The sequence below is a fragment of the Phytophthora infestans genome, genomic scaffold (assembly GCF_000142945.1).
Source record: "Phytophthora infestans T30-4 supercont1.178 genomic scaffold, whole genome shotgun sequence".
Taxonomy (NCBI): domain Eukaryota; phylum Oomycota; class Peronosporomycetes; order Peronosporales; family Peronosporaceae; genus Phytophthora; species Phytophthora infestans.
The window spans coordinates 1-15,144 of NW_003303581.1; the positions used below are offsets into that span (position 1 = coordinate 1).

Genomic DNA, 15,144 nt, shown 5'->3' on the forward strand with positions numbered 1-15,144 from the left:
AAGATAGCTGACTTCTCCTCTACACTGACACGGGACCAGGGTGTCTGTCGATCCGCATTGTCAAGGGCAGCGCATAAGGGTCTGAACACGGGCTGTGTTACGCTCAGCCGAGTTGGTCGAGTCTTCAGCCGATGACGAAGCAGCAAGTGGGTATTCGCCGCCAATACCGATACCGAGGATGATACGGGCCACGACCAGGAACCACAGCGTCGAACTGCCGCTACCTCCATACGCAACTGTACACAAGATGCTACCCACGATCAGGAGCACACAAGTGGCGATCATGTTGACCTTGCGACCGAAAACGTCACCCAGGAAGCCAAACAAGAGCTGACCGATCACAGCACCGATGATAGCAGCAGCCGACACCCAGGACTTGACGTACGACGTGTAGACGTGCTTGCCGTATTGCTCCGTAAGCACGACGTTGACGATATTCATGACGAAGAGATCGTAGGCGTCGTTGAAGAAGCCGAGGCCTCGTACCAGATACTTGTTCATGGTAAGCCAATTCTTTTCGAGTCCTCGACTGAAATGCTTGAATGGTCCGGAGTCGGTGAATTGGAGAATAAGCGGATTGCGGCATGTATCATCTAGCTCCCTATCTCATGCTGAGAACGGCCGTACCTTGCCCTGCCTCAGATATGATTACGACCGATTGGTGTGGGGAATTTGGAATCTTGACGCTACTATTACTATATTAATATAAAACTTACTCAACTTATGCAGGACGAGACAAGAAGGGCAGTTTACTTACACGTACATTGCAGCGATATTGGAAGGAATGTCACGGCACACGTGAAAGATTAAGCTTCCCGTTATGTACCGCATTGGAGTCATTCTGTACCCCACAACACCCTGTCACGATTTGTATTGCGAGATGAACTCCCCATAGCCATCAATGACACTAAGCTTTAAGCTATAAATCGAGTACTTAACATTTAATGCTATCATATAGATAGGATATCCGGTCTAAAGTGCTGCGGATCTGGCTCACTTAAGTCTCGCAGCTCAGCCAGAGCTTTGCAAGTTAGCCGCTCCATGTTGCACTTTTTCAGTGTGGGGGTGTTCATCTACAAAAAGCAATCGTGTTGGCTTTCTGTACACACTTGATTCGATCCAACACGGCAATTGAATCTCCACGTGATCCACAGAGCCTCAGCCGACCAGCGTACGCGATCACGACTAAACTATGCCCACAGCATGTTTCAAAAATTATTGGTGTTAAGCGTGAAACAAAAAAAAACTTTACACCCTCGGTCAAATTGCCACTGGCAATACATTACATGTACCGGTACTTTCAAAGTAGAAGCCGCGATTGAACACAGCTCAAGATACATGTACTGTACTGGCTGGGTGTTGTCGTGTGCATCCCAAATCTATAGAGCTCCCCCAAAGATTTTAGACCCTGCTCTTCTCGAGGTGAACAATGGCCATTACCAGCTCGATCCATAAAATAAATCGCATCGAATCTATCTCTATTATCCTTCTCGTAGCAATACCAACCTTACGAATGCCAATCGATCCCATAAGTAAAGTTGATCTTGAGTCACAGACTTTCCCATAAGCGTAGGCGATAGAGATCTCTTATTGAGAATTCTAAACCGTCGGCACCAAATCAAAAACTGCACCGCCCACAGCCAGCGCTTCTGTGTAGTCTAATCAAACGGATTTCACTTTCTTCCAGACTCATCAATCCATCCCGCCACCTCATCGTAAAGTTGCTGTCTCTGCGCTAGTAACACCGCTTCCAACGGCGCGAGTTCCAAGATCGTCACGTCGAATGGACAGGTCTGAAGCAGCTTCCGTTCCGTAAACGACCCTGGATAGAACGCTGCAGGTCGAGCAGCCGTGCGGTACAGTCGTCGAGAGTCTCGACCCCACTCCAAGATATTATCACTGTTCATATACAGCGGCTCAGCATCTGCTTCCAGTCCCACAGCAGAATTCTTCCGCACCGGGTAATGCTGCAGTGCGTCTCCACACAAAACTCCATCGTTGTGTCGCCCTTCAGCTAGTAGCCCCCAGCCGACAGAGCCCACAGCATAGTCTGAGAATTCGTACGTAGTCTCCGCCAACTCACACGCCAGCCAATAGAGCTCTTTATCGCCATAGGACGGGGCCATTCGTAGTCCGTTTAGCGACACAAAAGACGCCAGAATGACCGTCGCTCGTGGCTGTCGTGCCTTGTTCCACAACATCAGCGACGAGTCCATTTGGTGGCCACTACGAAGTGCCCAAACGTGCGAGTTTACGAGAAATTCGCTCGGTTGGAAACTAAAATCTAGATCCATGTAGTGCCTTGGTATCTGAGGTCTCGGTTTTGTGTCTAAAGTACCGAAATTCCTATACAGAGAGACGTCAAAGTCCGCGAGAAATTGATGCAATGCACCAATATTATCAGAGGACGTTCGCTTGGCCAGATACGACAACTCGTAGCTGATACGGTCGTTAAAGAAAAGTGTTCCTGTGCTCTTGTACTTGACTGTGTCCCATAGTGTCATGGGATTCTGGAAGAAGAGCGTGTCTGCGTCTAGTAGCATGATTTCCTGGAATTGCGAGTATACTACCGCCAGTACTTTGATGTCGAAGCTGCGGAACTTGTGGTGGCAGTGATCTAGATCTACACAGAAGAGTTGACGCTGCTCGATTGCTGCATTAGTAGCGCGTTCACAGACGTCGTAGAATGTCACGGATGAGTCCTGATTTTGCATCTTTTTCTGCAGGTTTTGACTCAAATCTCCGCAGTGAGGAATTTCCACGGGGAGGCGAACTTGGAGACGTCGAAGCTCCAGGATTAAAGAGAAGCCCAGTAGAGCGATGTCATCAAATAATGGTAGCACAATCCCACGAGTATTGGGCTTGAATTGCTGCGTCTCGAGCCACAAACTCGAGGTGAAGGCTTGGATCTGGTGTGGTGGAAGTTCGGGAGCGTTCCAAGCTTGGCGGCGACGGTAAGACAGGAAGGATTGCCATAGCTTTAAGACAACAAATAGAAGTAGACACGAGGCGACTACTAGGAGAAGGCGGCGATGAGAGAGTAGCCATAGACGCCAGCGCGTGCGGTACCGTCGCCAGCGGTGCCTCCGATCGCGATCCCAATGGTTCCCGAGCATGGGCCACTGCCATTGGCTAACCACCTAAACTAATTTTAGTGCAATCTAGTCAATGCATAGTAGTTTGAAATCGAAGGCACCTAAAGTATTATACTACTGTACCTGTATTTACTTGTGATATTGTACGCTTAAAAGCTTTTTAGCGGATTGGACTTGAAAAAGTGCTTTTCTAGTCGGCGAGGTTAGGTTTCTGGTAATACATTACCACTCTTCAGTTGTTAAGTAAACTTAGTTTTAGAATAATGAACATATTTTCACTGAAAAGTTTGAAAATCAGATAGCAGGCTTTCATCGGACTGAAAAACTGCTTGTGAGCGAGCAATTGTCCGAATGACTGGCATTTATTGGGCATTCGGAGATTCATCCCGTCGTCAGAGTTGAAGAGATGACCTACTCACTATATTTCCGTTGGGGAGGTATGGTATTGGTGTACGTTTATTCAATTGACACTGCTACAGCTGTCAGTGTGCTGGGTCTTCAGACCGCAGTCTCGCTCGACAGTGTAAGCTTTTCAGTACATCAGGCAATGTTTGTGAACCGAAGACTAGAGCAAGTCATCTAGGTGGCCTCGTGACGTGTGTGCCTTCGTTCAAGAGTACGTAAAAGCACATCCACGCTTTCACTTCGAAGAGCTATACTACAAACTGCGTTTGCGGTACCGCGACTCAATTGGAGTCTCTGAGGCGCAATTTGTCGGGCTCTCTGCTTTGATCATAATTTGACACGTAAAATCCCCAGTAAGCGCAGCGTCCCTCGCGAAAGGCAAGAGTTTGCTGATCATTCTACTATCTTTTACACGGGTGCAGACCAAGTCGTCTTCGAAAACGAAACGTCAAAAGACGGCAGGCAAGTCGTAAATGTATGGTCAATTCAGCTGTTTTAATCTGTCTAATTTAGCACTAGATCTGTACTGCGCCGTTATGGCTGGTCTGCTAGAAATACGCCGGCGCACGCGACTCTCCCCTTCAGCCGCGGCAAGTGGGGTTCAATCCTGGCTGCGATGGACGTTTAAGTTTTTGGGGAGGGGTGATGTGGAGGACGCAGGTTTCCAAGAAATTTCTAACTTCAAAGGTCTTCCATTTCTTAATCAGTGGTCGCTGCCAAGAGCCATCGTAGTGATGGGTATATGCAAAGTTACATATGTACAAGGAGCTACAGGAAATTATTCACAAAAAACAGGTACGGGATTATATACCCTCCTACTCTCTAGACCTCAATCCACTTGAGGTCGAATTCTCGCCGCTCAAGCGGTTGATACAGCGCCACATTAACATAGCGTTTCGCGAAGCCTCGCTCGCAGTGCTTCGAGACGAATGTAGTATTGTACTCGGCAAAAAGAAGAAGGTGGCAAAATCTGTACAGCCACAGCGGTTACAAACACAATGCGTTGTCCATCTGGGAAATTTAGATATGCTTGTTTCTCCTTTGTCATCTCCTTTTCTCAGCTACCAAAATGATCAGTGTCTTCCATATCACCAGCAGGAGCTAGTGTGGAAACCGCAGTGGGCTCTCGAAATGGTGAGCGCAGGCTGTAGCTGGGAAGTCCAAGCGCAGAGCGGATATCGCTGACGCTTACTTCCATCGCGACTGGGACACCTTGTATCTTCACGCGCACAAGTTTTCGCGTTTGCTAGCTACTGACCGTCTTCGATTGTTTCGTTCATTGCCGCCTGCTGTGCGATCACGTGTTAGATCTGTCGAAATGGGTTGACTTTTTTACTGACCGTATTTCGCCCTGACCGGATCTTATGAACGGAGCTTTTTTGGCATTGTCTTGCATGATCTGATCTATGAACGGAGCCAATACAATTTTCGGGTTAAAGACTGAAGAAATGTACCGGATTCTATTCGGGACTACAACAAGACCATGGATCTATTTCTGTTGGATCTTGTGTCCGTACGAGGGAAGCAGGAGAACCACTTACTGTCAGACAGAATTTATCATACTCACCCAAGGTATGACACGTCAGAATACGCATGATCGACGTAAGAAAAAGCGCGTCCATAGCCATAAAGTGGGGGCTAGTACAGGTCATGGTGCCGAGCGCCTACACACTTCACCTCCTCAAGCGGCCATCAGCATCGACAGCTCCACCTCTGAGGGCTATAACCAACCGCCTTCGACACAGAGTCAACCCGTCTTGCGCGTCAAGAAGAAGCGCGGCTCGAAAGCGACCAAAATCTACAAGGGTTTCAAATATACGAAGTCGTGGGCGTCTACGAAGAATATTGTGTACCAGTGTAGTACGTACCGTACGTCACGCTGCAACGGAGTGTTAAAGATAACACCCCACGGTGAATAACGCGTGATAGGTGACCACAATTGTCGTAAAGACGTAATAGTTAACGGGTCGTTAAGGAATGAGACCGGTGCTATGAAGAAGATGACCGATCGTCTGGCAACGGAGGATCCTGGGATGCCCGAGGAAGCCATTTGGGAGCGTATTTGTTCTGAGTTCAATGGGCCCCATTGCGAGGAGCTTATCGAAGGGTTAACTGAGGAGCAAGTTAAAAGCCGCGTCCGTCGGGTTCGCCGCAGATACTACGGTGGAGACATTCATGGAGTAGTTGAGGTACCACCCGTGCTCGAAGGTCAGGACTCTGCGATCCCGTTCTTTCCTTTCCCATCTCGTGACTGCCCACCCGGAACCCGAATGCGCCACCCAGCGTATACTGGGGGGGCTCACCCTGCTCTAAAGGAGCTTCTACTTTACAACAGTGTTTCAATTTTTATTGACGGTACTTTTAGATGTGTTCCAAGGGGCTTCTATCAGTGTCTGATCGTTATGGTGGATGATCCGGCTCGGAATATGTACACTCCGGTGTATTTCGTACTCTGTACATCCAAGACCGAGACAAAGTACGAGGACATCTTGCACCTAATACACCGCGACACCGGCAAAAAGTTGTCTCCAGCTGAAGTTGTCTGTGATTTCGAGTTCAGCCTAATTTCAGCCGTTCAACGTCAATTCCCCAACGCCGAGGTGGTAGGATGCTTCTTCCACTTTAAACAGGCAATACGTAGACGAATGAAGAAAGAACGTCTTACGGAAGACGATATTTTGATTGCGATGGAACCTGGTGTACTTGACATCCTAACTGTAATCGATCCTGAGCTTGTCGACCCAAAGGGTATTGGCTGGGTTAAACAAGAGATTAAACGGAAGTGTGCCGACAAAGGATGTGTGTACTCCGCCCAAGAATGACGTAGGTTCTGGCTGTACTCTCGTAAAACCTGGCTAGAACGGTATTTTATTACGGAGTGGAATGTTTTCGGCATCATGAACTCGGTAGTTGCTCGTACTAACAACCCATTGGAGAGGTTTAACCGCGAAATGAATGCAGCTTTCAAGCCCCATCCCAATCTGCGCCAGTTTGTTTCAACGATAGGCCGAATGTCAAGTGCCTACGCCAGAAAGCAGGCCAGCATCACACGAGGGCTACACCGGAAGAAACAGCGGTTACCTCGTATAGCACTTCCGCCGGTACCTGACTTGACTGAGCTTGAAGTGCCACCTGACTCGGACAGCAACGACGCCGGTTTTGAAGAGTCTGATGTTTCCCTTGACTCACTCTGTAGTGAAATTGATGACAACCTGGGCCTGTGTGGAGATACATCGTCGGACGAGGAGTCTATGGGTGATGCTACTGATGAGGCGCTTACAGGTGCAGTGGCCGCCATAAAAGACTCAGAGCAGAGGATCACAGAGGCTGCGAATGTGTACGATAATTCATTGGACTGGGATGGAGATCAGGAGGCTGACGAAGAGAGCAGCTCAGAAGATGACTAATGGTACGTTGCTACAGAGCAACGATGAGCTTAAACTACATGACTGTACTTTTGAACTGGTAGCTTCTTGTATACAATTAACACACCATTTTAAGATCGGATGTTTGCACTGACATGATGATTTGACCGGGAAAAACATCCGGGCATAAGGTCCGGTCAGGGCGGAATACGGCCAGTAAAAAATTCTACGGTCGAAATGTCGTTTTGTTAGCTACAAAACCTGCGGCTCCATTCGGCAATCTTGCCTGAGTAACAACCGTGTAGCTCGGCGTGACCGGCCCAGCTACTATTCCTTGCTCCATCAGCACACTGGCGGCGCGGGGCAGTTGCTCTTGAATACGCTCAGCTGTTGCCCGACGAGTGTCGTTGTAGTGTCGACTGGCTTTGGCACGTAGCAATACAACTCTAGTCCAAATCCAGCTACCTCCGCTTCGCAGCCTAGTCTTATGCGATGCCGTGTCAAACTGAGTTTAAAACGCGTCACCGTTACTATACAGCACCTGAAAACCCTTTTGATAGGTGCAGTTGGTCATTTTAAAGTAAATCACAAACTCGGATCGCCACTACCCCGGAATCTTGCTTTCATAGTGCCCCCCCCCACTTTTACACGAAGAACACGGTAGCCATCGGCTACCTCAAGCACAAATGATGGAGAAGGAAGAATTGTAATGCGGCAAGAGCTGAAAGGTTCGCCATTTTTAATGCGCAAACGACGCGTTGGAGTGCTAGGCAGGGGAAGTTGTCGCTACATATCAATTTCATAATGAGCAGTTTCTGTATAGCTACTTACCTTGTACCATACCTCTCAGCACCCAGCTACTACCCGGAAATTTGTCTGTGAGAAGAATCGAGTCTCTACAACCCGCGTTCGGGACTCTTCCGTTGAGCTACACAGGTATTTGAGAGGGGTGACAGCAGACGATGACGATAAGCTACCAGCAGGCTGGCGTCTCTCTTCGCGTCTCACTGGCCGCCTCTCTCACCATCCTCCATGCTGTTGCTCTCACCATCATCCTCTCCACTGATGTTGTTCTCACTCCCGTCCTCGCTGCCGTCCTCGCTTCCACTCCGCTTGCATGGTTCCTTTAATTTTTTTTATGAATGGTCAGCTACATGTGTTTTTCATTGATTGGATAAAAAATGCGATGTTTTTGGGTGTCAATTATGCGTCGAAACTCCTGTCCTTACAAAGCCCGATTTTGGCTTTCAAGTATCTGCGTTGTTCCGGCAACACACCGACATTTAGACAGAAAAGTACTTCACGATAGACTGCGCTCCGGACCCGCCCCCTCCCACTTTCTCCTGTCTGCCTCTCTGTAGTTTCGTTGGGACAGCTGCGCCCTCCTGTACGTACGCTTGAGGAAGTGTGCAATTATGGGCGACGGGCATTTAACTCGGCTATTTCCTTGTGGTTATACGATGAGAAGACGACTCATTGGGAGATCGGAAGTACCAGTGGAGCCATGGCAACGCCGATTGGGTATGCTGCTTACCGGTGTGCGGTGTATGGTATGATATCTCGCTGACCTTTTTGACCGTCTTTATCTAACGCGGTGTGTGAGCCTATATCTAACGTGATAAGTGCATTTTTGAGTATGACATTTATCTCTGTTATCGAGGTGACCAGTACAAACCATAAACGTAATATGGCAGGAACTGGTTCAGTTGTGACACTTGTTTTCCATATTTGCTACCCCGCGCTCAACATGTTTGTGGTCAAAAGCATTTTTGTGTCACGTTTCCGCCATGTTGCAATTGCTTTTCCCCTATTCGCTTATATCTTTTGAAGGTCAAGCTGGATCGCACGACAAAAACGCGAAATTCCTGGAGAGCTTTAACGCCTGGTCAGCCAGCACCCACAACAGCTCCAGTAGCGAGACCCTTTTTTATTTTGCTCTCTACCAGCGACACAAATCACGAGACAAACTAATCGGTTTTTACACTAGATCATAAAAAATAAAACGATGTCATACCTTGTCCGCAATTCGTATACCGGGATAATTGTGAATACACCAATCACACTCGGGGCAAGTGCAACAGAGATCCGGTCCTGCAGGTTGCGCTCGCTCAGTATCTTGCGATAAAGAGCTTGCTTCCAACGAAAAAAAAACAATCTTTAACGAGCGGTAACTGCTTCGACATGGCATTCACAAGCCTTTTGTCAAAATCGCTTGTCACTGATGCGGGATCGTGTAGACGCCCCATTTGAGTGACGACATAGCTAGCCGCAGTCCAGTAGGCATTCTGATGCTTAGAATCCACCAGCATGTACACTGCCGGAGCGTACAGGCCCGTACCATCACGATGAGGCACTGCGTGAATGTCTTTGGCGCCATCGTTAACTTTTCATCGATGAAGAGCACCGTGCCGGTGTAGCGCAGCAGTCGTATGAGATATGGTCGTCCACATTCAGTAAATCTGCGCTGTCCACACCCATTCGTGTAAGACCACACTGAATAGGAGGTATGGCATCGAATTACCCTGGGCAACGCTCCGGGTTAGAGCGCTCTCGATGGCTCGAAGAGCGTCACTACCAGCCCTGGCTTCTCGTGTACCTAAACGATTTTTATCACAGAGACGCTACCTAAAGTGCTGAAAATCGTGCCGGGGTACACCTCTCGCATGCTTGACATAGCCCCCTCCCAGCCCATATTAAGCGCTGCCTGGAGCGCGGCGCACATTTACAGGCGGACGTCGATGACTTCTGGCGGCGTCTTCACTATGCAAGTGTGGTCATTGTGGGATCTAGCTCATTTCCGTTGCAGGGGGCCTTACACCCAGCTCGGTGTCGGAAACGACCCCGTAGATAGTGTTAGTCTCGATGATCTTGCGCTGGCAGTAAAAGCTGTTGCCTTTGTGCTCCATGGTAGATTAGAAAATGAAAGAAGGACTGGGCATTTCTGCCCAATACTACTTTGAATGGCGTAGGGTAATAGGTGGAGACAGCTTAAATTTACGATAAGGTAAAAACATGGCCTGATGGGAATTTAGCAGGCTATCTCCAGCGCAAGGAGAGGTGCCAGTGGGTACTGCCTTTCAAAAGAGACCCGCTACTGAACCAATTAGACTGAAATTTGGTGTACGGCTAGTCTAGCGTCGATAAGGACTTGCGTCAATGCCGGACGAGACTGACAGGTAATTGACCCGTAGAACGGGCACGATACCGCATAAATTCAACTATGTTAATACTGTTTAGACAGCATTCGTGTTATGGAGAGAAAGCTCATGTAACTACGATTTTGTCAATATATCTCACTTAAATAAATTATGCCTGTAGACGATATGATACGTCATTATACGCGCTAGCGTTTCTATTAGATCTGATGTGGGTCATTGCTGCTTCGCCAAGAGAGCGATGAGGCCGTCGCGAATTCAATCATATACAGTTCTTTATCAGTTTGCATGCTGATGGTGAGGGACGTCATGAAAGATATAATCTTCAGGCTAGGCTAGAGCTGGAGCATTTCCGAATACCAAGCAGAAAGCTAAGAGCTCGGCCAATCAAACTTAACATCGGTCATGTTTTAACATTCCATAATGACGATAAGTGACGTCGTAGTGAATTACCTTGCGCTGCATTATTCTACACATAATGCGGGACCGATACGCCGTGGGTGGCCTACCGTGTTACCTCCTATGCGACCCCCGAAGTCGACACACACTTGAAATCAACATCGAGTGGGGACGGTGTCGAAAGGCGTCGAGGTGATGACAGCGCGTCAGCTGACAACGCGGCAAACAGTGTTGGTGGTTGCAAACATCTAACACTGAAAACGCTTGCATGCTCGCGTGCAGCCGGGCTGCACGACGAAGCGGAACGTAATCAAGTCGGGCTTGACCATTCGCGTCCGCGAAAAGAATCCGCCGACGGCTACAACGGAATCTGTCGAAGGCCGGGATGAGAAGCATGTGAAGCCGGAACAAAAGACGGCGCAAGCGACGAAAGCTGCGCAAGTCTCGGTCCGAGACCGAGGCGATGTGAACGATGTGTACCGGGCATACATCGAACATGACGTTGGACATCTTGACGCTGACCCTTACTGGTCTCCAGTACCGCTCAATGCAACTGGAGAATTCTCCAACGAGTGCGTCAAAGTTGACGTCGATTCCAGTTACGGGCTGGATGCGCTTCGCGAAGGATCTGTATGATGAACGCATCGAACAGATATGCATCCTTTCGATGCTCGAAAGGATGGAGGAGGAGGAGAGGCAACCCCACGCTGCGAGTACCGCTGAGAGTAAATACACTCCCAGTGCGAAGACGAAGAAGCAGCGCTGCGACGAGCAGTGCTGGGACTCACTGAAGTTAAGTCCCTTCTACGATGTTCTGCTGGAGCACAACGATGTGCTCCCGGAAGAGATCCCTGTAAAACTCTCGCAGGACAAGGGCATACAGCACAAGATCGACCTCGTGCCGGGTACGAAGTACTGCGTGACGCGGCAGTGTTCACTGCCGCGTGACCAAGTGTAGACAGTCGACAACTTCTATGAAAGTCGTCGTAAAGCGGGTCAAGTGCGGGAATTAAAGTCGCCGCACAGCGCACCAACGTTATGTGTCAAGAAGTCACAGGGGGGATGGCGCATCATTCATGCTTACAACAAGCCGAACGATGTAACGATACCGGCGCAGACGCCGATACCACAAAATATGTTATCATCGATTCGATGGCCAAGAGCACCGTCTACAGTGCTCTTGATCTGCGCGATGGGTTCTATCAGATCCTGATGCGTGAGAGAGCCATTCCTCTCACATCGGTAAGCACGCGAAGCGGTATGCTCTGGGAGTGGCTCGTAATGCCGCATGGTCGGAAGAACGCCCCTGCAACCTTCAATAGATGTGTGATGTGCTACACATCTATTGCGCTCAATGCGTGACAACGCACCGAGCTACTTCGATGACGTGTTCGCTCACAGCTGGCTGTGGACGGGGAGACTGACGTTGAGGTGCACGAAGAGCACCTCCGTCAGCTGCTAGGAATTAAGCGTAAGCGTAAGATCTATGCTAACCTGAAGAAATGTATCTTTGGGGAGAGCGAGAAACCCGTCCTTGGGTGTCTCGTTGGGATGAACGGGGCACGCCCTGACCCAGAAAAGGTCAGAATGATCAATGAATGGCCTACGCCATCCAACGGGAAGGAACTGAGGCCGTTCATTGGACTTGCAACGTACTTGTGCAAATACGTTGAGAATTACGCGGGCAAGATTCGCCCACTGCCACAGCTCCTGAAAAAAAGAGGCTGAGTGGATTTGGAGTGCTGAGTGTCAGCAGGCCTTCGATGCAGTCAAGCAGAGCTTGACTGAGGCGCCGCTCTTGGAAGTGGCTGACAAAGATCGGCCATTTTTCAGCGTGTGTGACGCGTCCAATTATGCAATCGGATGAGCGTTGTTGCAGCACTATCACGGGTGCCGTGATCGAGTGGTCTACTACCAGTCGCGTCAGCTGAAAACAGCTGAGCGTAACTACCTTGTACATGACAAGGAGCGCCTTGTCATGAAGTATGCACTCGCGAAGCTTCGAGTGTATTTACTTGGGAGTAGACCGTTCGTGGTCTACATCGACCACGCTTCACTGCGAACAGCAGTGAAGACTCCGAGCATCTCGCAACGAATGGCGAGATGGTTGTCATTCTTTGCGGACTACGACTTCCAGGCTGAGTACAAGCCTGGACTGTTGAAGGTGGTGGCCGACGCGCTGTCGCGTCGACCTGATTATGCTGTCAAGACAGCCGACGTCAATCGAATTGGCGTCGAGCGAGTAGGTGTTCCGTCATCGCCATTGATTGACGACATGAAGAACGCGTATACGAAGACACAGACGCGAAACATATGCTATATTATGTTCTAGCTCCTTCGGACGTGTCACGTCGGAAGTTGTAGCCACATCTGCGAGCCCGTCCGTACCGATATCGTGTGCACGAAAGACGGCTGTCTTACAGCGCAGTGGACGACGATGAGGATTGCATCGTAGTGCCGAATGATTACGATCTGCGTATCATGATCATATACGAGTATCACGATGCCCCTACGGAAGGGCATCTGGGCCGTGAAAAAACATACGCTCTTCTCACGAAAGACTTCTACTGGAGCTACGAGGACAAGTGAAGGCGCAAGTACGTATGTGCTTGCGAAGTGTGCCAGCACGTGAAGCCTGCTGCGTATTCGCAGGCTCTACTACAATCACTACCGACACCGCCAGAGTGTTGGCAGTCTATTTCTATGGACTTTGGTTTCGGTCTTTCGCCGTACAACAAGCGGAGGGGTGAGCTTTGTTGCCTGATTTAGCAAGACGGTTTTGTCTTGCTGCAGTACCGGATGACGTCACGGCCGTGCAAACTGCACGACGGTTTGTTGACCTGTGTTTCGACACCATGGAAATTCGCTCGACATTGTGTCGGGCTGTGATCCACGCTTTACATCGCGGTTCTAGCAAGGGTTTACACTTCTTGGAGCACAGCTGTCAATGCGACTGCGGATCATCCGCAGACGGACGGACAGACCGAGCGCGTGAATCACGTATTCGGTGACGTACTGAAGCGTTACGCCCACTCGTTTTAGCAGTGGAGCGACAGCTTGCCAATGGCAGACTTTGCCACCAACAGCTCGATGCATAACTCGACAGGTCATACACCGTTTTACGTGGATATCATACGGCATCCACGCCTTCCGAGCTTACTCGGAGTGGTGAGCTCCTCCATAAATGGAGAGGATCTACGGTTGCGTCGAAACGACCGCAGAAGAACGCAGATGCGAACGTGGTATCAGCGGTGACGACGTGAAGACAAGCGTCTCGTTCCGGGTACAGAGAGCGCGCAGACCGGGTCTGTTGCGGAAAAGAACACGTATGTGCGGGGCACAGACGACGCGCAGGCCGGGCCTGCTGCGGAGAAGGAGCTGTGCTGAACAAGCCATTCAGCACGCTATAAGTGGACTTTGTCCAGCGCCGACAAGCCGTAATACGATTTGTCCAGGACGCAATAGCAGCTTTTGTAGACAAACAGAAGCTGAACGCAGACCATGTCGGTAGATGCAACACAAATGAATTTAAAAGGGGTGTGACGAGCCCTCCATAACGACTGACGGTTTGTCAGTCGTAGCTTGAGCATGCTTTTGCTTAAGCAAAGCATGATAACGAGTGGCAAAATTACCTTCAGTCGCGGGCGTGCTCGCTTGCGTCGACACTGAAGTGGCGATGCCTGCAGGTGCGTCACAGACGTAACAAACTCTTGCGCGGGTGTCTTCCTCGGTGAGCTCATTGCGAAATGAGCTCGGGTTTCTCAAACGTTTTGACGGCCTCGTCAATACTTTGAATGATGTGTTAAGACTACATAAGTATTAGCTTAACGGAGAGGGGGGGTAACGGGGTTACACGCAAGTGACTATGTGTAGCCACTTGGTTACGAAAGAGGTTTTTCACATTGGTGTGAGATACACCAATGGATACATTTGGCAGACTGTTGGTCTGCGTGCATTCAAGGCATTCATTGGTCGAAAGTCAATAACTTTAACCAATCAGAATAATAGGATTCTGCCAACCACTAATACCTTTCATTTAGAATATTAGATTAGAAGGAAAACCCAAACAAACAAATAAGCAGTTCTCATTTTACCGAAAATCGGCTTTGTTTTCCTAATTAAGTAAATCTAAGCTTTCGGACGAAAGTATAGTTAGTCTAAGTGAAACGCAGCTTACGCTTCCTCATACACGTGCATTAACGTGCAAGCCGAAGTAGTGGGCTTAAAGTAGGCCCATTTCAACTGTGGTGATGTAAAACGTTATTCCTTTAACATGAACAGATTGTGCTAAGATAAGCAAGTCAATTATTCTTGATATTTGACTTTTGCACCTAGCGTTTTTTTTAAATAAAATATTACTTATGAGGCCGCGAAGCAGGCTATGTTAAGACCCTGAAGTACCGGAACGGTTCTGAATGAGTGTACATAAAACGTTTTGATTGTCTATCCCCAATTGGTACATGGTACCTTTTTCACCTGTTAGTTCTCCCAGACTTCCGTTTCAGAACGGCTGTCAGAGTCGTTCTTAGTTCTGGAACATATTTCCAACTAACCAATCACATTGTGATTCACAAAGTATATACTTGTGAGCTTGCGGGAGTCTTCTTGCATGCCGTCGTGTGAAGCTAACCTTGCGGCTCAAGGTGCTGCGGGGCAAGCCGAACCCAGGAGCGGCGGCAATTATAACCCAAGAGGGGGTAGATCAAGTAGCGAGCTCCCACACAC

General features: G+C 49.1%; 2 protein-coding genes across 2 annotated transcripts; both read right to left on the minus strand.

The window, feature by feature from the left end:
• Positions 1 to 60: 60 nt before the first annotated feature.
• Positions 61 to 501, minus strand: PITG_20633 (Major Facilitator Superfamily (MFS); the record flags this gene model as incomplete). Its single annotated transcript, XM_002895424.1, has 1 exon — positions 61 to 501. The coding sequence occupies one exon, from the start codon at positions 499 to 501 to the stop codon at positions 61 to 63; it is 441 nt and encodes a 146-aa protein (XP_002895470.1).
• Positions 502 to 1,673: 1,172 nt separating this feature from the next.
• On the minus strand, positions 1,674 to 3,116 carry PITG_20634 (uncharacterized protein; the record flags this gene model as incomplete). Its single annotated transcript, XM_002895425.1, has 1 exon — positions 1,674 to 3,116. The coding sequence occupies one exon, from the start codon at positions 3,114 to 3,116 to the stop codon at positions 1,674 to 1,676; it is 1,443 nt and encodes a 480-aa protein (XP_002895471.1).
• Positions 3,117 to 15,144: the final 12,028 nt, after the last annotated feature.